At 44.1% G+C, this 27,856-nt stretch overlaps 1 protein-coding gene across 2 annotated transcripts in view; it reads right to left on the bottom strand.

The window, feature by feature from the left end:
• Positions 1-27,856, bottom strand: part of KLHL6 (kelch like family member 6) — a 373,289-nt gene that overhangs the window by 166,710 nt on the left and 178,723 nt on the right. For both annotated transcript variants that reach the window (XM_029616586.1, XM_029616584.1), the window contains exon 4: positions 15,980-16,217. In XM_029616586.1, coding sequence (XP_029472446.1) covers positions 15,980-16,217 — 238 coding nt within the window. The remainder of the gene's footprint in view (positions 1-15,979; positions 16,218-27,856) is intronic.

The following is a 27,856-nucleotide window of genomic DNA, read 5'->3' as shown; positions in this document are numbered from 1 at the left end:
CCCTCACCCACACACCATTCACTAGCTGGGACATGGGGGAAGTCAGGAGTGAGGGTCAGGCAGCTCCCCCCTGTCTGTGAAGCCAGCCTCTCACTAGTAATGCAGGGAGGGAGCTGTCTCAGACTTCACCATCCTCCCCCCCCCCCCTCACCCACACACCATTCACTAGCTGGGACATGGGGGAAGTCAGGAGTGAGGGTCAGGCAGCTCCCCCCTGTCTGTGAAGCCAGCCTCTCACTAGTAATGCAGGGAGGGAGCTGTCTCAGACTTCACCATCCTCCCCCCCCCCCCTCACCCACACACCATTCACTAGCTGGGACATGGGGGAAGTCAGGAGTGAGGGTCAGGCAGCTCCCCCCTGTCTGTGAAGCCAGCCTCTCACTAGTAATGCAGGGAGGGAGCTGTCTCAGACTTCACCATCCTCCCCCCCCCCTCACCCACACACCATTCACTAGCTGGGACATGGGGGAAGTCAGGAGTGAGGGTCAGGCAGCTCCCCCCTGTCTGTGAAGCCAGCCTCTCACTAGTAATGCAGGGAGGGAGCTGTCTCAGACTTCACCATCCTCCCCCCCCCCCCTCACCCACACACCATTCACTAGCTGGGACATGGGGGAAGTCAGGAGTGAGGGTCAGGCAGCTCCCCCCTGTCTGTGAAGCCAGCCTCTCACTAGTAATGCAGGGAGGGAGCTGTCTCAGACTTCACCATCCTCCCCCCCCCCCCCCCCCTCACCCACACACCATTCACTAGCTGGGACATGGGGGAAGTCAGGAGTGAGGGTCAGGCAGCTCCCCCCTGTCTGTGAAGCCAGCCTCTCACTAGTAATGCAGGGAGGGAGCTGTCTCAGACTGGTATCAGGGTTAGGGCACTGTGTGCAGGAAGATCACAACACTCCTGGTATTAATAGGGATAGGGCACTGTAAGAGATGACTGTAGTAGATTGAATAAAGATCTGATGTTTCTGCTCTCCTCACACCAAACAAAAACAACACACAAGCAGAGAAGCCCTTCTTACAAAGCTGAGCTAGTGAGTTAAGTAGGAGGAAAAGTAAACATACTGGTGCCAGTGTGGCTACTTAAAAAATACACTTACCAACAATCAATTACATATATTTGAACTGTGTACAGTTCCAGCCAGGACCACCTTTCTAAAATGCACAGTGATTGGCAAATTCAACATGCACTAGCATTTCAGGTGCCTGCTAACAAAAATAATAAACAAACAAGTTCTAGTCACGTGAGTGCTGATCATTACATTACTTTTTTTGTCAAGCTTCCAACTGTTTCCATTTCACATCCCCCCAACCATATTGGTAACATCAATAGATAAGAGCACAGCCAGCCAATAGGAATACATACATACATATTCATTCCTAAGTGACCTTTACTGACCTGGGAAGTGTGAACACTTTGTTTCATTTTCTGTTGGTGTTCGTTAGTTTCCAGTTCCATTTCCCATCCCCCCAACCATCACCTCAGTGGTAACCTTGGTAACATCAATAGATAAGAGGGCAGCCAGCCAATAGGAACACATATTCATTCCTAACTGACCTTCAGTGACCTGGAAAGTGTTTATTTGTATCATTTTCAGTTAGTGCGCACTAAATCGAGTTAGTGCGCACTAACGGGGAGTTAGTGCGCACTAACACGATTTAACGATTTTTAACGATAAATCGTTAGAATTTCTATTGTATCGTGTTCTATAACGATTTAAGACGATATAAACATTATCGGACGATAATTTTAATCGTTGAAAAACGATTCACATCCCTACTCGGCAGTTTACACTAGTGCTACCCCGCTCCTTGGGTTGTGTCTATATGTTGTGTTGGACTGTCAGCACTTCCCTGCTCCTCGGGGCTGCGTCCTCTTACTTTACAAGAGACTCTCTGCACCATCCCGCTTCTTGGGGCAGTGTCCTTGTGCTTCACTGCGACTGTCTTCGCCTCCCCGCTCCTCAGGGTCACGCTTACGTGCTACTAGACTGCCAGCACTTCCCCACTCCTCGGTGCTGTGCTTCTCTATCATACAGAGACTGTCTGTGCTCCCCGCTCCTCGGGTTGCTACCTACATCATCAACGGAGATCTGACTCGGGCTTCCCTACTCCACGGGTTGGCCTATGTCACTACAGCTGCATCTCCCCTGCTCCGCAGCTCCTCCCCTCAGGGGTGTCTCTCTGGTATACCTCCTGCATGCCAGTCTCAAGCCTTCCCACTCTGCAGCCTGCCTGGCGCCTTCCCCCTCGGGGTCTCAGTCCAGGTATTATCTTCATCCTGCTTGTTTACTGGGGAATTCCACCTCGGGACCTCTCCACAGTCTCACCCAGAGCTCCCTGCCGTGCCTGACCTAGCCTCCTGACAACTCCTCCCCACAGCTGGTAACAACTCATACCTCAGGCCAAGGGTCCAAATACCCACAAACCATAACACCAACTAAGCTTCCAAAAACTGGGTGCACAACTTGGACACACAGCCAGACATACTTATATGCACCAACGGTCTGCCTAACACACAGAAAAAAGCACACGAAAATGTTGCCACAGCCTATCAGAAAGTGCACAGAGAAAAGCCTAACAGTGGGGCCTAGCCCACCTGAGCTGCTCAACCTGCCAGGCTGCCCAAGTCCCTTAACCTTCTTCAGGAGCGGGAACAAATGTCGGAATGGCGCACCAAACACGGAGACCGAAGGAAGGGGGAAGCCTTACAAACAACCCTTCTACTCTGTCTTTTTTTTTTTTTTAAACTTACCTGAGTTAGCCTTTCCTGGCTGAGTACAGAGATGGTCTCCAGCTGCGGGAGGAAAGGGCATATACCGTCACCGCCACACTCGACTTCCTGCACCCGCTGCCTTTCAGCTGTTTTAACAGCTAAGTCCACGCCAGCTGAAGAAAACCAGCTATCAGACCAAGACACTAATTTAAGGGACCACAGAAATCACCTCAGGAATTCTCAACTGGGGAGGGACCATTTGGTATCACCACAGAAGAGTGGGGCGAATTAAATCTCCTTTTATTTCTCCTTCTAAAATTTAAGCAATCCCCAGTAGGGAGATGCACGTCCACCATCTGTTGGAAATGGAGAATACTGGCGGGTGATGTTACTACAGGAGTATATATACTGTGACGTCAGCTTTGCTCCATCTCCATCTGGTTCTGAATTTGTCTAGGTGCTACAAAAATTTCTTTTTTGTTAAATGGATTTCTTGATGATATAACCAAAGATTATTTCAGGAGTTCATTTTCCTTCAAATTGGATTTTAGCCAAATCTGCTCCAGCTGTCTTCCTTGAATTTCTAAACCCCACAGCTTCTCTGTAAAAGAACATAAGAACATAAATTGCCATGCTGGGTCAGACGAAAGGTCCATCAAGCCTAGCATCCTGTTTCCAACAGAGGCCAAACCAGGCCACAAGAACCTGGCAATTACCCAAACATTAAGAAGATCCCATGCTACTGATGCAATTAATAGCAGTGGCTCTTCCCTAAGTAAACTTGATTAATAGCAGTTAATGGACAACTCCTCCAAGAACTTATCCAAACCTTTTTTGAACCCAGCTACACTAACTTCACTAACCACATCCTCTGGCAACAAATTCCTGAGCTTTATTGTGCGTTGAGTGAAAAAGAATTTTCTCCGATTAGTCTTAAATGTGCTGCTTGCTAACTTCATGGAATGTCCTCTTAGTCCTTCTGTTATTTGAAATTGTAAATAACCAATTCACATCTACTTGTTAAAGACCTCTCATGATCTTAAAGACCTCTATCATATCCCCCCTCAGCCGTCTCTTCTCCAAGCTGAACAGCCCCAACCTCTTCAGTCTTTCCTCATAGGGGAGCTGTTCCAACCCCTTTATAATTCTGGTTGCCCTTCTCTGTACCTTCTCCATCGCAACTATATCTTTTTTGAGATGCGGCGACCAGAATTGTACACAGTATTCCAGGTGCACCATGGAGCGATATAGAGGCATTATGACATTTTCCGTTTTATTAACCATTCCCTTCCTAATAATTCGTAACATTCTGTTTGCTTTTTTGACTGCTGCAGCACACTGAGCTGACAATTTTAAAGTATTATCCACTATGATGCTTAGATCTTTTTCCTGGGTGGTAGCTCCTAATATGGAACCTAACATCGTGTAACTACAGCAAGAGTTATTTTTCCCTATATGCAACACTTTGCACTTGTCCACATTAAATTTCTTCTGCCATTTGGATGCCCAGTCTTCCAGTCTTGCAAGGTCATCCTGTAATGTATCACAATCTGCTTGTGATTTAACTACTCTGAATAATTTTGTATCATCTGCAAATTTGATAACCTCACTCATCGTATTCCTTTCCAGATCATTTATATATATATATTGAAAAGCACCGGTCCAAGTACAGACCCTGAGGCACTCCACTGAGAAAATTGACTATTTAATCCTACTCTCTGTTTCCTGTCTTTTAACCAGTTTGTAATCCACGAAAGGACCTCGCCTCCTAAGCCATGACTTTTTAGTTTTCGTAGAAGCCTCTCATGAGGGACTTTGTCAAATGCCTTCTGAAAATCCAAATACACTACATCTACCAATTCACCTTTATCCACCTGTTTATTAACCCCTTCAAAAAAATGAAGCAGATTTGTTAGGCAAGACTTCCCTTGGGTAAATCCATGTTGACTGTGTTCCATTAAACCATGTCTTTCTATATTCTCATATGTCGCAACCCTCACTACCCCAGTTCCTCCAACTATCCCAACAAGCCTTTAAATCGAGGACTAAACTAGAAATTGGATTATTCAAATCTAAATAATTACAAATTTGTCTAAAATACGCCCCCCCAGGGATCCTAGAATCGGACCCTTCGCCTCTCATCGAAACCATAGCTAAACACATCAATACGGACGCCCCAGCCATCATTTTAGGAGACTTCAACATACATTTGGACTCCCCTTCGCCCACCTCCAATTGCAAAGCCCTTCTATCATCTTTCCAGGCCATGGGATTCAAACAAATCATAAACAAACCCACTCATAAAGCTGGCCACACTCTGGACCTCATATTCATAAATGAAGCCATTTCGCCCTCCACCCCCCCTACCTGTATTCCCATCCCCTGGTCAGACCACGCGCTGATTTATACGAAATTAGCAATTAAGAAAAAACCGACACCCGTCATCCCTAAATCTACTATCAAGTACAGAAAACCTTGCTCCTTGGACATCCTCAGCTCCAGCCTCTCCAAGGACCTAAGTGAGCTGGATCTTTCCAACGCTGACTCTGCCATTACCTCTTGGCTAAACATCACTCGCTCCGTGGCAGACAAAATTTGTCCCATAGCATCTAAAGAGATCAACCCAACCAGGCACAACAAAAAACCCTGGTTCTCTTTAGAATTGAAAAAGCTCAAACAAGACTTACAACATAAAGAACAACGCTGGCGTAAGGACCCCTCCCCGACTTCCCAGGCCGTCTATAAAACTGCTATGAACCTTTACAGGATCACCATTCTTCACTCTAAGAGAGACTTTTACGCCAAAAAAATCCATAGCTTTATGTACGACCCTAAGACCCTATTCTCATATGTCGCAACCCTCACTACCCCAGCTCCTCCAACTATCCCAGAAGAAGCCCAAAACAAATCTACAGAACTGGCCTTATTCTTCGATAACAAGATCAAAAACTTACTCGCAAATATGACCACTACTATAACCACATCAAACATCCAGCCTCCGCCTGCTCTAAACCCTGCCCCATCCACCTATAAACCGATGCTGGAATCATTCGAACTCTCATCATCACTGGAGATCGAAGCTCTAATCAAGAAAATGAAGCCTTCGTCACATCCAACAGACCAGATACCCACCAAACTCTTACTTACTATCCCTAACACCATAGCCAAACCGCTGACCGACATTTTAAATTGCTCCCTTACTCAAGGATCTGTCCCGGACGCATTAAAAACAGCTTCTCTAAAACCACTACTAAAAAAACCTAACTTGGACCCAGCCAACCCGGGAAACTTCCGCCCCATTGCCAACTTACCATTTATCGCCAAGCTAATGGAAAAACTGGTCAACAACCGACTCATAGATTACCTTGACTCCCAGAACATACTTTACCCCTCTCAATTCGGTTTCCGGAAACGATTAAACACGGAATCACTCTTACTCTCGTTAACAGACAAAATCCTGATGGGTCTTGACAAAGGCCAATCGTACCTTCTGGCTCTCCTCGACATATCAGCAGCGTTCGATACTGTAAATCATTCAATCCTCATCAAACGGCTAACTGAAATCGGTATCACAGGATCTGCACTCATCTGGCTCAAATCCTTCCTCAAAAACCAGCACTACAAAGAATAAATGATAAAGAGTCCCACCCCGTCCACTCCAATCAAGGAGTGCCCCAGAGTTCCTCTTTATCCCCTACACTGTTTAATATCTATCTGCGACCTCTATGCCAGCTACTAGAAAGTCTCAACCTTACATACTTTATCTACGCCGACGACGTACAGATCTTAATCCCCATCACGGAACCCCTCTCCAGCACCCTAAACTTCTGGAACAGCTGCCTTCACGCCATCAACCTCCTACTCTCTAGTCTCAACCTGGTACTTAATACTTCCAAAACTGAACTCCTCGTCATCACTCCTAATGAAAACAACCCCCTTGTCTGCAACCCAATCTTACCATCAACATCTCAACTGAGAGACCTCAAGGCGATTCTGGACACCAGAATGAACTTCAAAAAATTCATTCACAACACCACAAAGGAATGCTTCTATAAGCTGCATGTTATAAATCAGCTAAGACCTCTCCTACACTTTCAAGATTACCGTTCAGTCCTCCAAGCCATACTATTTTCAAAGATTGACTACTGCAACACGCTAATGCTCGGCCTCCCCACCTCCACAACTAAACCTCTACAGATGCTGCAAAATGCCGCAGCCAGGATCCTCACAAATTCATGACGTAAAGACCACATCACACTGATACTTAAAAACCTACACTGGCTTCCCATTGACTATAGAATACTGTTCAAGTCTCTGACCATCATCCATAAAACCATCTATCATCATACCTCACTCCAACTAACAATCCCACTCGAACCCCATACTTCCAACAGGCCAATTAGATCCGCACACAAAGGAACTCTCCAGGCACCCCCTCATAAATCCGTCATTCACAAGTCCTTTCAAAAACGAGCACTGTCCACCGCAGGACAGCAACTATGGAACACACTTCCCGCAGAGCTTCGCCAGGAACAATGTCTGCTCTCCTTTAGAAAGAAACTGAAAACCTGGCTGTTCTCTCAAGCCTACCCCTGACAAATTCCTCCCCCAACTAATATAGAAAAGAACTGTTATGCTTGAACCACTTAGTTAACTGTCCATGCTAATCAATGGTGTACTATTTCGTTTTACTCTTAGGAGAGCTCTGTTTAAACTAATTCTTCTTCTTTCTATTGTCCTGTTTGGTAATTCCTGTTCATTGTAACTTTCTCTCTTCTGGTTATTGGTTTCCCCTGGTTATACTGTATTTATTTATTTATTTATTTAAGGTTTTTTTATACCGGCATTCATGAACTCGTTCACATCATGTCGGTTTACAGAAAACAGGGGTGCGAAGAATACAACCAAAAAACATAATAAAACGTGATGAAAAGAAGCAGTTACAATTAACAAGGGCTAATGAACTGGGATTGTAAGAAATAAAGAGAGATAGAGGGGGTTAATTATATACAAATGTACAATATAAATATGGTACGATATATGGTACAAAGTGGTACATATATATGGTACAAAGTCTTATCGTACCTGTAAACAGGTACGATAAGACTTTGTCTTGAGCATCGGTATATTAAAAGAATTTAAATAAAATAAATAAAATAAACATAATGCTGTACGATTTTCATCTTGAGAACAGTTTCCATTATTTTTTCCTGGCATTGAAGTCAGGCTCACTGGTCTATAGTTACCCGGATCGCCCCTGGAGCCCTTTTTAAATATTGGGATTACATTGGCCACCCTCCAGTCTTCAGGTCCAAAGGATGATTTTTTTTTTTTTTTTTTTTTTTTATTTATTGAATTTTCAAATTTCAAACAATTGAAACATCATCAAAGTAAATAGGAAAAAACAAAGTATACCATTCTCAGGTAATAAAATTTCCAGGAACATAATATCTTCCAACATTATAAGTAAATGGGAGACCCAGGGAAAATTAGCGGTATATAGGAAATTTAACCAAATAATATAGACACACGGTTATTTGCCGATTCATAATATTTCAAGCCAATACTTCTGGATATTAATCGGAGTGGGAATCTAGATATACACGTAACTGTTCCAATTCGGTAAATACATATCTATTATTATTGTGTACCAGAATACATCGACAAGGGTATTTCAAGTAAAATTTTGCTCCTCTGGTCACTATTTCATTTCTCAGAGCTAAGAAGGCTTTCCTTTTTTCTTGAATTCTTTTAGTAACGTCCGGAAAAACTCTAACTTGGTATCCATAGAACAACTCAGTCTGCTTTTTAAAGGATCTCCTTAACACTTCGTCTCTATCAGACATTTGGAGGAAGGTCATAGAGATTGTTGCACGTTCTGAAATTCTAGCCTCATATGATTTTTCAAGAAAGTCAGTTAAATTATCAGGGGAAATGGCTTCATCCAACTGTACCGCTTGATGTTCTCTCTCTTCCATTTTCCCTCCTGGAGTGTAGTACACTCTTGTCACAGTTGGTAATTCTTCCGTGAACAATAAAACATTTTTAAAGTAACTTTTGATTAAATCCTTTAATGGCAGCCATTTTGTTTTTGGAAAGTTCAGTATTCTTAAGTTGTTTCTTCTCAACTGGTTCTCCAAAAAATCTATCTTTCCATTCACATATAAATCCGACTTTATTAGGTTAGTATTCACTTCCTTAATATCTCTAATATCTTTCTCCAACAGTAAAATGTGAGAATCATTCTTCTGAACTTCCTTTTCCAGATTTTTAGATTTTTCTATGTTCTGTTTCACAACATTAGTTAAGTCAACTATAGCTTTATTCATTTGTATTAAAGCCTTCCATATTTCTTCAGAAGTAATCTTTTTTGGTGTTATTAAGGATTGTTCCAATATTACGTGTATAACGTTTTCCTCACCTCCTTTATCCAGAAGATTTTCCTCCTCTCGCTCCTCTCGCTTTGAACCCGTCTCTCCTCCCCTGGAGCCTACACTCTCTAGGCTCTCCGAGGCCGGCCTGATATTCAAGCCGCCTCTCTGGGGCTCCTCTGGTGTTCTCAAGGATAGGTTCAACGAGGTTTCTTGCAGTTGTTCTCCCCCTTCACAGCCCGGGGGCTTGCAAGATAGAGAGGGGGTAGTCGGCTCACCGGGACTCAATGAGATCTCTTCAGCCAAGGCGTATGGCGTCCGCTCACCGCCATTAATGCCAGCGGCTCCCCTCACCGGCTCTATCAGCAAACCCGGTAGCACATCCTCGATCCGCGTCTGTCGAACAGGTATAACGGGAGTGGAGGCCATTGCCTCTCTAATTCTAGCCTTACGCTTTGTGGGTGGCATGGAGACTAGATAGAAATCCCAAAAAAATCACTTTAGGCGAGATAAAAGGAAAAAAGACGCGGAGCTCGGCAGGCTGCGTGTTCACCGTGTGGCGGCCATCTTGGGTCTCCCTGGTACAAAGGATGATTTTAATGATAGCTTACACGGAGAGGAACAATAGCAAGCTGTATATTTTAATTTAGCTGGGGTTAGTTCATCCATAAGTAACTGTAATTCCATAAAACATATCCAGAGAGAAATCTATAGATTTCTAAAAAAAAAATCTATTTACTACTTCATAAGCAAACCAATTCATTCATCCACTACCCTAAGAGCAAACTTTCTATCCTCCTGTCCAAAAATAGATAGTACATCCATCTATACCAAGGACACCACTGCTTTTATGGACAGTCTGAGAATTGAAGATATTCTTGCCTTTGCTTTTGTAATTTTCACTGTAAAGATTCACTTCTGTATCGGTATGTGAGCACAGAATGAGCACTGTTTGAGTCTTTTGCTGGTATATATACAGAACTGTAGCAAGGCAATTTTGCACCCATGACCATGTGAAAAAGTGAGCCTGTACACCAGTGTTTCTCAAGCTTGTCCCAGAGTACCCTTTCACCTGTCTCTTTTCAGGGTATCCTCCCTTATCAGAAACCCCATTTTTCTCCTCTTCCCTTCTTCCCTCCTTTTCTGCCCCTCCCCCAGACACCCCCTCCTCTTCCCTTCTCCATCACACACCCCATCCTCCCCCACTTCATTACTAGGTGCTCCAACATCAGTGGAACTCAGTGCAGCTCACTGCAGCTCCTCCAGCCACTGATGCCAACACTCCCCATCCTGTGAGGTTCAATGATTTTTTTTGGTCTGAGCTGAGTGGGGCTCTATATGTACAGAGCCCTGCACAGTTCAGAAGGAAATTCACTGAACCACACTGGAGGAGGAGATAACTGCAGGGAGGCCTCCTAGGCTTACCTCTGCTTCCTACTGGGTAAAGACATAAGCACTCACTTCTTCACCACTGGCTTCCCATGCCCTGGATTATTACATGTGCTGGTCAGCACTGTGATGCCATGCTTCAATGCCCTTCCTGCACTGGTATGTATGGTCATACTGGCCATGGGCTAGCTATGGCACTGAATATAAATATATATTGTGCTGGCTCAATAGAAAACATCCGAATTTCCCTCATCCAGACAGCTAACTTTCCTTCCCAATCAGTCTTCGGACAAAGATCTCTTAAGTTTGAAATTATTTATTGTACAGATAATTTTCCATTACTTACAATTGTTGCTTCCAAATGTATAGCCCCAGACAAAGACCTTTGTAGCTGGAAATAGGCAGGAGAAAGGAGAACGGAGTTTCTTGGGATGCAGGGTGAGAAGACAAAGGGGTTCTGAAGCTGATTTAATCTTTAGAATTAAAGCGATAAGAAGGAATGTAAAAAAGCTGATCATATCACAGAGGTTGCAAGCACCTCTAGCTTTGAGGCAGCATGGCTGAGATTGACTAACAGTCTTGGAGAGTGATTATAGGAAACGTCCCCACAAGCTGGGGCTAGAGGGCGAGATCCAATGGTAGCGAGCCTAGGATATATGTGACACAGGGGGGAACATGAAGGGCAGTACCTTGAGCTAATAAGGCACTTAAGAAGACTCAAGTTAGATTGAGAGGGCATACAGACCCTTCCCAAATGAGAAAGAGCAAAGGATGAAGGGAACTTCTATTAAGGGCAAGCTCCCTTAAAGGCAAGGCTTACAGGTTTTTATTGTGGGTTACAAAAAAGGTTGTTCAACACTAAGCCCAGTATATACAGACACAAACATGTACCCACTGCTGGGGACAGAACAGATATATAATTTATTTTTTGCACCAAATTGTTGTTTCGTTTATTATATAATACAGTTTAATCTGGAGTGATGACATTAAAACATGATCAAGATCTGACAGCATGGCCAAAACAAAGAAGAAAGCTGAACACAGAGAAAACTGGCGCCCTATAGCTGCCAACCTTCAGACTGAAAGCATTACTTGATGATGATAATGATGGCAATTCAATTTATTTATTTACTTAGTTTGAAATGTCTATGTTGCGTCCGTCGGTCGCAGACGGCTGAAACCGCTCTGCCTTACCTCTTTTTCTCCCCTTTCACTCTCTTTGGGCAAGATAGCTGTCTCCGGCGCCGAGTGAAGAGGGCCTCGGCGTTTCCAGACCAGCATGGGCGTCCCCATCCACCATGCTCACTCCCGTGGCCTCCTAGGGCACGAGCACGCACATCTCCTACGCTCAAATACACATCATGGCAGGAACCTCGGGGGAGGCCCCACCGCATGACATCAGTACCTCCAGGTATATCTAGCCTCCGCTTCCGTTACCACTTTGAGTTAGCAAAGTCGTCACTTCACTACTCTGACTGCTCTAAGCTGCATGCTTAGACGCCGCTTACATGCTAAGGGCCTCACTCCAGCAGAAGCTCTAGACATCCGCTCTTCGGGTGTCTCTCGCTTCCAACTTCCCTTTGGGGTTCCTCACTATGACAACCGCTCCTCGGGGGTCTTTTCTCTCTATTCTATTTCAGGATATTGGACCATTGGATACTCGCTCCTCGAGGGCCTATCTACTTCATATCCTGCACCATGGACCTTCGGTCCTACCATTCTACCACCAGGAAGACGCCTTCACTCTGTGAGTACATCTACGATCTGGCGCTCCAACTCCACCCACCGGCCACGGCGTTACCCGCACTGCAGGCTCCTGCCTATCGTGAACATCTGGGTGAGACTATACTTCTGAGCCTGTTGAACATACTGGCACTTCGTGGATCAGTGCCTTACCTTCCTGCTTCACCATCTATCTACAGCAGTACAATAAAAACTATATCCATTCTGTGTCTGCTATCTGTGTCAACCTATCGCAGTGGTTTCCCATGGGGCTCCTCCCCGTGGGCGGAGTCATCTCCATTGCTGGGAGCATCTAGTATATGTCATTTTTTAAAACTGTTTACACATGTTTAGAAGGCTGTTATAAACTTTGATGATGATTCAGAAAATTTTCCATTTACCATTTCTTGATCAATCCTCACATCCATGGCCTCAATATCAATCTTTCCTTTCACTTGCCCCACTATCTACTTTTTGAAAAAATAAAAACATAGGATCAACACTGTGGATCCCGAAAGGCTAGAGTTGGAAATTTTAAAAAGGCTACATAGGGGGTAATCAGCAAAGATCAGCATCCTCTACCCCTAACAAAAGGCATGGGGATTATTAATCTTAACCGATTAGCTTATATGATTTTGACGGTAATGCTGGAGTGGAAAAGAGAGAGAGAGAGAGAGCACACCTCTGGGAAGGGCCTCATGTGTGCATTTATTTAAATCTTTATAGGAGGGCTGCCTAATAAGTTGAGGTGAGGTGTTAGTGGTGGTTTCGGGTTTAGGGGCCAGTTTTGCATGTATAGTAAGACGTACAACAGCACAGTACACCTTGGTGAAGATTTGACATCATTTGGAGTGAGGAAAGTCTAACAAAGATGACATTTTGTACTATATTCTCTCACCCTAGCTTGATGGACCATCATGCTAGGGTGAGAGAACATAGATTTAAATACTTAACTACTATACTATATACTACTATACTCAACAACGAAGAATCACCTCCCATTAAATCAATCCGAGGAGTACCACAAGGATCATCTCTCTCCCCTACCCTTTTTAATATCTACCTGCTCCCACTCTGCCACCTACTCTCCAACCTTAAGCTAAAGCATTATATTTTCGCTGATGACATTCAGATACTCCTCCCCATCACAGAATCACTACAAAAAACATGGGCACATTGGAACAATTGCTTACAATCCATCAACACTCTGTTATCCAGCCTGAACCTCATACTCAACTCAAATAAAACAGAAATCCTCATCATCTCACCTGACGAAAAAAACCATACTCTCATCAACTCCCAAAGCGCATCTCAATTCACAAAATCATCCATTAACCACTCCCCTTCCGTCAGAGACTTAGGGGTGCGTCTCGACAATCAATTCAACCTTAAATCCTTCGTCTCCAATACAACAAAAGAATGTTATTTTAAACTTCAAGTACTCAAAAATCTGAAACCTCTCCTCCACTTCAGTGACTTCCGTCTAATAGTGCAGTCTATAATTCTATCCAAATTAGAATACTGCAACTCGCTCCTGTTAGGTCTACCGATCACAGCTACAAAACCCTTACAGATGGTGCAGAACGCTGCCGCGAGGTTACTCACCAACACAAATAAAAGAGCCCACATAACACCTATTCTCTACAGTCTGCACTGGCTACCCATAAAAGCCAGAATCACATTCAAGACATTATCAATGATCCACAAGGATATTACGGGCACCGCACACCTAAACCTAAACTCGCAACTCCGACCTCACACATCACAAAGACCTATCAGATTCAACTACAAAGGTTCCTTATACGCTCCCCCGATCAAAACTTCACGATCTAAACGAGCACTTTCCTCAGCTGGGCCCACCCTCTGGAACTCATTACCACCGGATCTACGCCAAGAAACCTGTCATATAACTTTTAAGAAAAATTTAAAAACGTGGCTCTTCCGGCAAGCATTTCCAGAATCGCAGGAACACTCTGACACGGGCCAAAGAGCAAAAGAGTAAAATTAGTTCACTACAAGTTCCATGACCACACCTCAAGTTCCACGACCGCCCACACCTCTTCAAGGCCCGATTACACCTCATCTGGACAACCCACTTACAACCCACTTGTAGTGAAAGCCACCTCATCTGGACAACCCACTTACAACACACCTGTAGGGAAAGCCTCCCGCGTGGATGCACTAATTCTTTAGCTCATGCATTACTGATATCTAAACTCATAAACATTGGTCACTGTTCAGCTCATCATTTATTTTTAGTTATCTCCACATGAATCCACGTTATTTGACAGCCCACCTGTTTGATTGTTCCACTTGTGGATGCATTAATTCTTTAGCCCATGCATTACTCATAACCAGGCACATAAACTTTGGTCCCTGATACCTGTATATCCCAAATTAACACATCATTTATTCTTAGTTATTCTCTACATGTTTCACGTATCATAACGAGTTACTGTTGTCTTTACATATATATTTTATACTATTCTATTTATTATTTATTTTATTTCAAGTTAGTTATTTACACCATTATCTATTTTATTACATGTTATTTACTATATAGATTCTCGTCATTTGATGAGTCACTGTTGTTTATTTAATATTTATTCTCATGTTCTGAAACTCCGTTTATTGTAACGCCTCACCGCGATTGTTTTGTTTTATGTAAACCGACCTGATTTGATATTTGTATCGAGAACGTCGGTATATAAAAATGCTAAATAAATAAATAAAATAACTATGAGGGCCTTGTAAATAGTCTCTCTCATATGAGTTATCAAGAAGGCTGCTCACCCTGTAAAAATGTTGCTAGCAGTAGGTTTGACAGAAAGCATGGGGGTAACCAGCACGGAGCAGCAGTTACTATCCTTAACAGAAACATGGAGGTATTCTGCAGAGAGCAGCAGTTACTACCATAAGAATCTTACTGGGCAGACTAGATGGACTAATTAGTCTTTTTCTGCCATCATTACTATGTTACTATATAGGAACAGTCATATTCATTCACAACTTTTATTTTTATACTTGTTTTATAAGATACGGAACAAACAACCAACAGCAGGAGGTGAGGGAAATTGAATGACTGAGATCTATGACCACGCCCCCCCCTGACATCACTGGGAGCTCTGGCGACGGTTGAAGAGCGCCTCACCATCAGGTGCCGGCGAGTGGGGAGGCCACCCTCCATCTTGGGCCCCCGCAAGAACTAAACAAACTGAATGGCAGGAAAAAAAAAAAAAAAAAAGATACGGAACCAACAACCAACAGCAGGAGGTGAGGGAAATTGAATGACTGAGATCTATGACCACGCCCCCCCCCAGTGACATCAGGGGGGATGTCACTGGGAGCTCCGGCGACGGTTGAAGAGCGCCTCACCATCAGGCGCCGCGCGCCGTGCGTCGCATGCTGAAGGGGCGCGACAAAGGGGCCCTCCCCTTTGTGCACCCCTTCGTGCAACCCTTGTGCTTGTAAAAAAAAAAAAAATCTTTTATATTTTTCTTTTATTTAAACTTTATTCCAATTCTTTACCTTTTATTTTTGCTTGTTAATAATTTTAATTAGAAATGTTCTTTGTATTAGACTATGGAAATTTATTTCCTGCTATTCTGTTTAATGTAAACCGGTTTGATTTACATCGGATGTAAGAATGTCGGTATATAAAAATAAAAAATAAATAAAAAATAAAATAAATAAATACTTTCTTTGTTAGTAGGGAAAAAGTTCTAGATTCATGTTACCCCTATTACAATAGGGTTAGAATTTGGACTTTCAACACAAGATTATTATTTACCTGATATATAAACTTCATTTTTAAATGTAATACAGGCAAATTCCACCCATTTTTTATTGTCACTCTCTGTTTCCTGCTCCGTAGATGGTAATTTTGCCACTTCTAGACGACTACGCCGCAAAGGGTCAAGGCAGGTCACCTCCGCAACAAACTTTTCATCTTTTGTGCAGCCTCCAATTATCATAAACACCTCAGATTGGAACTCATGCATCCGTGGTTTTGTCCGTTCAGAAATAATCTAGAATAAAAATAAAACTCTTCGATATATTACAAGCAAAAGACAATGTACACACAAATACTCCTACTATCACAAGAAAAAGACCATAAATAGGCAAAATATCCTCAATATCACATGGGAAAGACAATAAAGACACAAAGATTCCTAATAGCACTAGACAGACATACATACTGTATTCTCAAGCCATCAGAAGAAAAAGACACAGTATAAAAAATACAAGTGAAAGATGATATAGAGATAAAAATACTGCCAATATTCCAAATATATTATAAAAGAAAGACAATTATATAGGCCAGTAATCATCAATTCTGGGAAAGCATAATGTCTTACAATTAATTATTTCTAATACAAAAAATATATAGAAACAAAGTCTTCTAATATATTATAAGGGAAGGGTAATATAAATGCAAAGAAATAATCCATGGTCACTGCATTTTTGTAAACAGATGGAGAAAAGCAAATAAGTTTAATGGAGTATTGCTAAGCTTGATAGAAGATTACAAAAATTGAGTGATTGTAGAACTTGACAACTAAAGGAGGGTATGATAATAGTTTGCAAATATTTAAAAGGACCTGACAAGGATTTAGCTCTAGCATTATCCAAAATATATTCAATGGGAAAGCTAGGAATAGATAGTGAAGCTTCACAATCCAGTGGGAGCACTGAGAGGAGAGGATCACCTTGCTGGCGGCTGAAAGGAATCAGTAAGTTTTTGCTTGGGAAATTTTCTTTGGGACTTTTACTTAGTGTGTTTGTGCTTTTAATAGTCAGTAAGGCAGGGAACAAAATGAAGTTAGACTGTATTTTTAAATAGTCTGTAAGGCAGCTAATAAGCAGAAATTATATATTTTTAAAAAAAAAGTAGCCAGAAGCTAGAAATAAGCTAGGAGCAGTGTATACCTAAGTAAAATGGTTGAAAGGTTCAGCACTCACCTTGGAAAGGTGTTACGGTAGTGTGATTTGGATTGATTAGTACCAACATTTCTTAATCAAGAGAGCAGTGAGTCACTCTGGCTGACTAACTGAAGTTAGACTGTTTGTATTTCCCAACCCTCGCCCACCCACCCCTAGCTCATCCTTTAATTTATAGGCAGGTACCACTTTCACAAAAAAACAAACAAAAAAACCTTATTGAGAGTTTGATCATTCCCCGGCAGGCCACTACCAGACATATAGTGAAATCACTAATACATTTCAAGGATGCTACTTAGACACATTCCTACTCCCCATAGTAACCTAAAACTTAACTAGGAACTGAACAAATTTGAGATGAAGGCAGCAGCCCAGCAGCAAGAGGGGGGCTTTCCAGTCTTTTGCATTGAGTGTCACATCTATGATTTTTTTATCCACCGGTGAGAAATTGTACATGTGCATGCGATGCAAAGAGCTCCTGGCTCTCAGAGAACGAGTCCGATCACTGGAGGCTAGAGTGGCAGACAGAGAGGTATATAGATGATACCTTCAGGGACATAGTAGCCAAGTCCCAATTTCAGACAGGCAGCCCTGGTGCTGCCTTGGAGGAAGAAGGTCTCATGATCGGAGAGCATAACCTGGTGCAGCAGGAAATGATCCTGCAGCAAAGACCTGCTCTCCAGGTGGTGCATTGTCCTTTTGCACCAAAGATGTGTCTCCAAGGCCTACTTCCCAGGAGGGAAGGATTAGGTCGGCCGTCATAGTTGGAGATTTGATTATTAGGAATGTAGACAACAGCTGGGTGGCTGGAGGGCATGAGGATCGTCTGGTAACATGCCTACCTGGTGCGAAGGTGGCAGACCTCACGCATCACCTAGATAGGATTTTAGACAGTGCTGGGGAGGAGCCAGCTGTCGTGGTACATGTGGGCACCAACGACATAGGAAAATGTGGGAGGGAAGTTCTGGAAGCCAAATTTAGGCTCTTTAGGTAGAAAGCTTAAATCCAGAACCTCCAGGGTAGCATTCTCTGAATTGCTCCCTGTTCCATTCGCAGGTCCCCAGAGGCAGGCAGAGCTCTGGAGTCTCAATGCATGGATGAGACGATGGTGCAAGGAAGAGCGATTCAGTTTTGTAAGGAACTGGGGAACCTTTTGGGGAAGGGGGAGTCTCTTCCGAAGGGATGGGCTCCACGTTAACTAGGGTGGAACCAGACTGCTGGTACTAACCTTAAAAAGGAGATAGAGCAGCCTTTAAATTAGAACAAAGGGGAAAGCCGACAGTCACTCAGCAGTACATGGTTCGGAGGGAGGTATCTTCAAAGGATACTAATGATGCATTAGAATTAGGGCATCCCGACAGTGAGGTTCCAATAATAAGAAAAGTAGTCCAAGTGCCTGTAACTAAAAACTCACCTGAGCTAAAAAAATTCTAACTTATCCCTTTCAATTAAAAAGCAGAATGAAAATACAAGCAAAAAACAAATTATGAAATGTTTGTATCCTAATGCCAGAAGTCTAAGAAGTAAGATGGAAGAATTAGAATGCATAGCAGTGAATGATGACAGACTTAATTGGCATCTCAGAGACATGGTGGAAGGAAGATAACCGATGGGACAGTGCTATACCAGGGTACAAATTATATCGCAATGACAGAATTGAGCACCCGGGAGGTGGTGTGGCACTTTATGTCCGGGATGGCATAAAGTCTAACAGGATAAATATCATGCATGAGACTAAATGCACAATTGAATCTTTATGGGTAGAAATCCCTTGTGTTGGGGAAGACTATAGTGATAGGAATATACTACCATCCACCTGGGTCAAGATGGTGAGATGGACAGTGAAATGCTAAGAGAAATTAGAGAAGCTAACCAAATTGGTAGTGCGGTAATAATGGGGGATTTCAATTACCCCAATATTGACTGGGTAAATGTATCATCGGGACATGCTAGAGAGATAAAGTTCCTGGATGGAATACATGACAGCTTTATGAAGCAATTGGTTCAGGAACCAACAAGAGAGGGAGCAATTTTAGATCTAATTCTCAGTGGAGCACAGGATTTGGTAAGAGAGATAACGGTGGTGAGGCCGCTTGGCAATAGTGATCATAATATAATCAAATTTGAATTAATGACTGGAAGGGGGACAGTAATCAAATCCACGGCTCTCGTGCTAAACTTTCAAAAGGGAAACTTTGATAAAATGAGAAAAATAGTTAGAAAAAAAAATGAAAGGAGCAGCTACAAAGGTAAAAAGTGTGCAAGAGACATGGTCATTGTTAAAAAATACCATTCTAGAAGCACAGTCCAGATGTATTCCACACATTAAGAAAGGTGGAAAGAAGGCAAAATGATTACCAGCATGGTTAAAAGGGGAGGTGAAAGAAGCTATTTTAGCCAAAAGATCTTCATTCAAAAATTGGAAGAAGGATCCAACAGAAGAAAATAGGATAATGCATAAACATTGCCAAGTTAAATGTAAGACATTGATAAGGCAGCTAACAGAGAATTTGAAAAGAAGTTGGCCGTAGAGGCAAAAACTCACAGTAAAAACTTTTTAAAATATATCTGAAGCAGAAAACCTGTGAGGGAGTCATTTGGACTGTTAGATGATCGAGGGGTTAAAGGGGCAATTAGAGAAGATAAGGCCATCACGGAAAGATTAAATTATTTTTTTGCTTCGGTGTTTACTGAAGAGGATGTTGGGGAGGTACCCGTAATGGAGAAGGTTTTCATGGGTAATGATTCAGATGGACTGAATCAAATCACGGTGAACCTAGAAGATGTGGTAGGCCTGGTTGACAACTGAAGAGTAGTAAATCACCTGGTCAGGATAGTATATACCCTAGTGTTCTGAAGGAACTAAAAAATGATATTTCAGACCTATTAGTAAAAATTTGTAACCTATCATTAAAATCATCCATTGTACCTGAAGACTGGAGGATAGCAAATGTAACCCCAATATTTAAAAAGGGCTCCAGGGGCGATCCGGGAAACTACAGACCAGTTAGCCTGACTTCAGTGCCAGGAAAAATAGTGGAAAGTGTTCTAAACATCAAAATCACAGAACATATAGAAAGACATGGTTTAATGGAAGAAAGTCAGCATGGCTTTACCCAGGGCAAGTCTTGCCTCACAAATCTGCTTCACTTTTTTTAAGGAGTTAATAAACATGTGGATAAAGGTGAACCGGTAGATGTAGTATACCTGGATTTTCAGAAGGCGTTTGACAAAGTTCCTCATGAGAGGCTTCTAGGAAAAGTAAAAAGTCATGGGATAGGTGGTGATGTCCTTTCGTGGATTGCAAACTGGCTAAAAGACAGGAAACAGAGAGTAGGATTAAATGGACAATTTTCTCAGTGGATGGAGTGGACAGTGGAGTGCCTCAGGGATCTGTATTGGGACCCTTACTTTTCAATATATTTATAAATGATCTAGAAAGAAATATGACGAGTCAGATAATCAAATTTGCAGATGACACAAAATTGTTCAGAGTAGTTAAATCACAAGCAGATTGTGATAAATTGCAGGAAGACCTTGTGAGACTGGAAAATTGGGCATCCAAATGGCAGAAGAAATTTAAATGTGGATAAGTGCAAGGTGATGCATATAGGGAAAAATAACCCATGCTATAATTACACAATGTTGGGTTCCATATTAGGTGCTACAACCCAAGAAAGAGATCTAGGTGTCATAGTGGATAACACATTGAAATCGTCGGTTCAGTGTGCTGCGGCAGTCAAAAAGCAAACAGAATGTTGGGAATATTAGAAAGGGAATGGTGAATAAACGGAAAATGTCATAATGCCTCTGTATCGCTCCATGGTGAGACCGCACCTTGAATACTGTGTACAATTCTGGTCGCCGCATCTCAAAAAAGATATAATTGCGATGGAGAAGGTACAGAGAAGGGCTACCAAAATGATAAGGGGAATGGAACAACTCCCCTATGAGGAAAGACTAAAGATGTTAGGACTTTTCCGCTTGGAGAAGATACGACTGAGGGGGGATATGATAGAAATGTTTAAAATCATGAGAGGTCTAGAACGGGTAGATGTGAATCAGTTTTTTACTCTTTCGGATAGTAGAAAGACTAGGGGGCACTCCATGAAGTTAGCATGGGGCACATTTAAAACTAATCGGAGAAAGTTCTTTTTTACTCAACGCACAATTAAACTCTGGAATTTGTTGCCAGATGATGTGGTTAGTGCAGTTAGTATAGCTGTGTTTAAAAAAGGATTGGATAAGTTCTTGGAGGAGAAGTCCATTACCTGCTATTAAGTTCACTTAGAGAATAGCCACTGACATTAGCAATGGTAACATGGAACATACTTAGTTTTTTTGACCCAGTATGGCATTTTCTTATGTTCTTATGTTACTAACATCATGAGAGGTCTTAAATGAGTAGATGTGAATTGGTTATTTACACTTTCGAATAATAGAAGGACTAGGAGGCATTCCATGAAGTTAGCAAGTAGCACATTTAAGACTAATCGGAGAAAATTATTTTTCACTCAATGCACAATAAAGCTCTGGAATTTGTTGCCAGAGGATGTGGTTAGTGCAGTTAGTGTAGCTGGGTTCAAAAAAGGTTTGGATAAATTCTTGGAGGAGAAGTCCATTAATGGCTATTAATCAAATTTACTTAGGGAATAGCCACTGCTATTAATTGCATCAGTAGCATGGGATCTTGTTAGTGTTTGGGTAATTAATTGCCAGGTTCTTGTGGCCTGGTTTGGCCTCTGTTGGAAACAGGATGCTGGGCATGATGGACCCTTGGTCTGACCCAGCATGGCAATTTCTTATGTTCGTATGAGTACATTTTCTTCAAGCCTCTCAGCTCTCAGGGTTGAGGTACTCGCTCCTCGAGGGCCTGCTCTCCCTATCCTGGGGTTCTCCATACTGGGGCTTGTGCATATTCCACTGCACTCATTATTCTCAGTTCTTTCCACTTCAGCACTGCTACCATAGGAGTCGCTGTTCCAGCGCCTGAGGGATACTAGCCCAGCCAGGCTTCTTCTACTGCTCACTACTGCCACCTCTGGTGGCTTCATCACATTGTCTAATAAAAGATCAATCTCTGTGTTTGTGTGTCCTAAGCTGAGCTGACCTGTGGCCCCTCACAGGACTTCCCCCCGTGGGCGAGGTCAGCTGCCACAGTGTCCAAGGGTCCACCCAACCTCACTAATTATAACAAGAGGCAAGACTTTCGCTGGGTAAATCCATGCTGGCTGTATCCATTACTATGTCTACCTATATGTTCTTTAGAATAGTTCCATGATTTTGCCCAGCACTGAAGTCTGGTTCACTGGTCTATAGTTTCCAGATCACCCCTGGGGCCTTTTTTAAATACTGGGGTTACATTGGTCCAGTTTTCAGTTTCAACGGATGATTTTAATGATAGGATACAAATTACTAGTAATAGATCTGAAATTTCATTTTTTTAGTTCTTTCAGAACCCTGGGGTGTATACCATCCTAAGTCCTATTTCTTCTCACACCTTATCCTACCATTCCCAGTCCTCTCACCTCTAATACTGGTCTTCCTCTCTTCCTCTCCCCATCTCTGGTTCTTCATCCACCTCTTGTCCCAATCCATGAGATCTCCATCCTAAACTGATACTTGAAAACCCTTTTCCTCACCCAATAAAAGAAATAATTATACAGACACAAGCAAGATTAGAAAACTACTTTATTTTTATATATAATATGAAAAATGTGAAAGTTTGTCAATGTGCTTCAAAATTTCTAAATTTTGCACAAAATCTACATCTGAGCTGCAGCAGAATCAATTGGGACAGGGCTGGTGGAAAAACTAGGTGGGCTAGACAGCTGCCTACAGTGCTTCAGGTTGGGGGCAAATGCCTAGTACTTTTACTGGCTTTGATTGGCATTGACTACCTTGGTGCTGGAAGAAAGAAGAAGGCAGAGCAGTGGAAGCCGGCCAACAGTCTAAAGAAGAAGTAGTAGCATGGGCTGGGTCATGTGGCCCAAAGGAGCAGAAGCTGCAGGAGCAGCAGCAGCAGTCGGGCCACACGGCTGAAGACTGGGGCAGGAGAGAGAGAAGGAGTCCTGGACAGTGGAGGTACTGAAAGAGAGCCTGCTGTCACTTGTTCTAGAGGGAGATAACTGTTGAGTTCGTGGACCCTTGAGCCGGCTAGAACTGATGATGGCACACTGTGAGAAGGCCCACAGTGGACGTCGTAGCCAGGAGGTGGTTCAAGTCAGGAGACCTGCCAAATCTTCACCACTGGAAGCCCAAGATCCCCCCAGGAGGAGCCCTTGAGGATCAGAGCCGCTTGGACTTATGTGTGGTCTCCTGAGGCAAGTACCTGAAGAGTAGTCCAGAAGTATGAAGCAGCGGAGAGAAGCTGGAACCAGGAGACCAACCGGAACTTCACCACTGGAAGCCCGAGGTCCCCCCAGGAGGAGCCCATGATGACCCGAGCCGATTGGACTTGAGGCTACCAGTAGTAGTAGTATGTGAACAATTCCAAGGTTCATACCCTCCCACGATGTCCCACGGTAAGGGAATCATGGGCCCAGGCAAGAATCTCCTTCCTTAAGCGAAGGGGCACTACCGTCTTGCCGATGGGAGTTATGTCCGTGGCAGCCAGTAGGACCTTTGCAGGATCCAAAATGTACTGAGGTGGAGTGGGTGTGTCCTCTGTCTCCGTAGTACGGGAAAGAGCGTCTGCACAGATATTTTTTGACGCTGGACGGTAACGTAGAGAGAAATGGAACCTCCTAAAAAACAGACTAGCGGGCCTGTCTTGGATTTAGTCATTGGGCACAGCACAAGAATTCCAAATTTTTGTGGTCGGTGTATACCACTATGGGATGTTGGGCCCCCTCCAACCATTGACGCCACTCCTCGAAGGCTAGCTTGATGGCCAAAAGCTCCTTGTCGCCAATTCCATAGTTTCTTTCGGCCGGAGAGAATTTTCGAGAAAAGTAGGAACAGGAGAGTAGCTTGCCCTTGTTGGAGATCTGACCGAGCACAGCTCCCCCTGCCAGGTCAGAATCGTCTACCTCTACTATAAAAGGTCATAGAGGGTCTGGATGGTGTAGACAAGTATCCTGCAGAAAGGCCTGTTTTAAGTCTTCAGAAGCTTGAAGTGTAGTTACAGACCACTCCTTGGCATTAGCTCCCTTCTTTGTGAGGGCTGTATGGGGTGCTACCTTCTGAGAATAAATGAGGTATAAATTGACTATAGAAATTGGCAAAGCCAAGGAATCGCTGAAGAGCTTTGACCCCAACAGGTTGTGGCCAATCTCTAATGGCAGATACTTTGTCTGGGTCCATGTGGAACCCGGTAGAAGACACAATATAACCCAAGAAGAGTAACGACTCTTGTTCAAACAGGCATTTTTCCAATTTAGCGAACAAGCGATTGTCTCTCAGTCGTTGTAGTACCTGTTTTACTTGCTGACAATGCGTAGCAATGTCCTTCGAGTAAATCAGAACGTCATCCAAATAGACGATGACAGATGAATGAAGCATATCTCGTAGTACCTCATTCATCAAGTTTTGAAAAACCGCCGGGGCATTGCATAATCCGAACGGCATGACGAGGTACACGTAGTGTCCATCACGAGTGTTGAACTCTGTTTTCCATTCGTCCCCTGGACGAATCCTCACAAGATTGTAGGCCCCACGGAGATCTAGTTTTGTAAATACTTTGGCTCCTTGTAAATGGTCCAGGAGTTCTGGGATAAGCGGCAGAGGGTATCTATCTCTGTGTGTGATGGCATTGAGACCACAGTAATCGATGCAAGGTCTAAGAGAACCATCTTTCTTTGCGACAAAGAAGAAACCTGCTCCTGCAGGTGAGTTCAAGGGGCGAATGAAGCCACGCTCCAAGTTTTCCTTAATGTATTCGGACATAGCTTGTGTCTCCGGAAGGCACAAGGGGTATACCCGACCTCGAGGTGGAGTGATCCCAGGCAGGAGATCGATAGCGCAATCGAACGGTCGATGTTCTGGCAGCAGTTCTGCCATCTCCTTGGAGAATACATTCTTGTATTCAGAGTACTGAGATGGCAACATGAGGGAGGTCGCCAACAATGGGATACTGGGTTGTGGTAATGCCGGTAAGCAGGAAGAGAAGCATTGTGGGCTCCAGGCTGCTAACTGCAAGGTGTCCCAGTGGATGATAGGACAGTGTCTTTGAAGGCAAGGCAGGCCCAGGTCAATTGGATGAATGGCCTTCTCTAGTACAAGGAATGAAATCTCCTCAGTGTGCAAGAGGCCTTTACGGAGAGTCAGGGGTTTAGTGCTGGTGGAGATGCTCCCCGGGAGGGGAGTACCGTGAATTGAAGAGACTCGGAGTGGAGGAAGTCGGGGTTGTATGGTGAGTTGTAATTGCAAACGAGATCGGCGAGGATGAAGTTTCCTCCGGCTCCTGAGTCAACCAAAGCCAGCGTGTCGAAAGAACCACCAGGGAATTCAAGAGTAACTGGTACATTGAGGGGCAGAGTTAGTGCTACCTAGGGTCAGCTCCCTAATGACACCTAGGTTCTGGCGTTTTCCGGCTGCTCACCACATTGGGCTAAGAAATGCCCCTTGTTACCACAGTATAGGCAAAGGCCTAGTGAGCGTCGACGTCTCCTCTCTTCTTGAGAAAAAGGGCTTTGCCCCTGCTGCATAGGCTCTACCCCTTGGTTGCTTGAAGAAGCGGAGGGGGAGGACAAAGGTTGAGAGAACGTAGGTGCCAGGTTAACTGGTCTATGAATCGATCTCCCTTCACGTTGTTGGAGTCGGCGGTCGATCCTTCCTGTCAGATCGATCATGCCGTCTAGGTTATCCGGAAGGTCCCTTGCCGCTAGCTTGTTCTTGAGGCGCGAAGACAATCCCTCCAAGAATATACCATGAAGACGGTCTTCCCTCCAGTCCAGCTCGGTGGCCAGCGTGCAGAATTCGACCACGTATTCGGCAAGGGAACAAGAGCCCTGGCGTAGTCATAGCAATTCGGCCGTGGAATTTCGGGCAGGTTCATCAAAGATGTGTCGAAATGTGGACACGAACTGTTGCAGGTTTCCAAAAATAGGATCGTTATGTTCCCATAGTGGGGAGGCGCAGGCCAGGCCCTCCCATCTAACAAAGACAAAATATAGCTGGTCTTCACCAGATCCGTCGGGAACTGGGTTGGCAGTAATGTGAAGCGTACGTAGCATTGGTTAAGGAACCCACGGCACTGTTTCGCTTCCCCGGAGTACCTGGACAGCATTTGTAGTTGCGTGGAGGACACAGGTCCGGGACTAGGCATTGGAACCGAAGCAGGAGGTGCTAGTGGAGGCGTGGAGTCCAAATGGTTTGCCAGCCTTTCTACTGTCGCCGTCAGGACATCTACGCAATGTTGCTGCTGTTGCAGCCGCTGGGTGATTCCAGGAATGGCCTGCAGGCCGGCCAAGACCGCCGGGTCCAAGGCCTTGCAAACTGTTGAGTTCATGGACCCTTGAGCTGGCTAGAACTGATGATGGCACACCGTGAGAAGGCCCACAGTGAAAGTCGTAGCTGGGAGGCAGTTCAAGTCAGGAGACCTGCCGAATCTTCACCACTGGAAGCCCGAGATCCCCCAGGGATGAGCCCTTGAGGATCTGAGCCGCTTGGACTTATGTGTGGTCTCCTGAGGTGAGTACCTGAAGAGTAGTCCAGAAGTATGAAGCAGAGGAGAAGCTGGAACCAGGAGACCAACCAGAACTTCACCACTGGAAGCCTGAGGTCCCCCCGGGAGGAACCCGTGAGGATCCGAGCCACTTGGAGTTAGGTGAGGTCTCCTGAACGGAGCAGTCCGGAAGAAGTCAGGCAACGGATGAGCAGGACGAGGAACTAGCCAGGAGTCGGAACAGGCAGCAGACAGCAGAGACTGAACGAACCAGAGTCGAGACAGGCAGCAAGCGGGATACCAGAGGACGGGCCAAAATCAAGAGCCAGGAGACGAGCCAAAGCCAGGAGATGAGCTGAAGTCAGGAGCCAGGAGATGTCAAGGAAGGGCTGGAGAAGGAACAAGACAGGAACAGGCAAGACCAGCAACTAGCAAAACTCCAAAGAGCTAACCTCGGTGCAAGGCGAGGTATGCAGGGAGCAGCTGGGTTTAAATACCCAGCTGCGTCTGACGTCATCCTAGGGGCCAGGCTACAATTTCCCGCCGCGGCCCCTTTAAAACCCGAACCCCTGCATGCTTGCGCACGTGCCTAAGGGGCAGGGTTTGAATCAGGAACTCGGCGGCGTCTCCCTTGTGGAGACGCTGCTACAGAGAGGCCGCGCTGGGGCCCGGGAGCAGCTGGGAAGCACCGTGACTCGGCCGGCACTGGCAGCCGAGAGGGTAAGGGACCCTCGCGGTCCAAGTTTACAACAAGAAGAATGAGTGAGTATGTCTGTGAGTGAGAGAGGTTTACTATATTATAATAAATCAGTTTACTCACATCTTTCTAAGGGTCAAGCCCACACCTTATACATGTTAAACAGACCTCATACTATATTGGTCCCAAGTGGATTTTTTTGCAGGGTTTTCTGGTTGGCAACACAGTAGTGTATGTAAATATAATATACACTCAGGCCACTAGATAGCATAATGGTACTATACACTACTAGGTTCTATGTTTAACTTAGAAGGACAAAACATTATGCTATTTGTTACAATTGGGAATTTTCCAGAATTAGAGATCAAGTGGAGAACGTGGAGATGTGTGCCAACGTGAGAATGGCAGTGTGACTCAGTCCA

The sequence above is a fragment of the Rhinatrema bivittatum genome, chromosome 9 (assembly GCF_901001135.1).
Source record: "Rhinatrema bivittatum chromosome 9, aRhiBiv1.1, whole genome shotgun sequence".
Classification (NCBI taxonomy): Eukaryota; Metazoa; Chordata; class Amphibia; order Gymnophiona; family Rhinatrematidae; genus Rhinatrema; species Rhinatrema bivittatum.
Note: the sequence above shows the minus strand (reverse complement) of the source record. Positions and strands in the feature narration are given on the sequence as shown.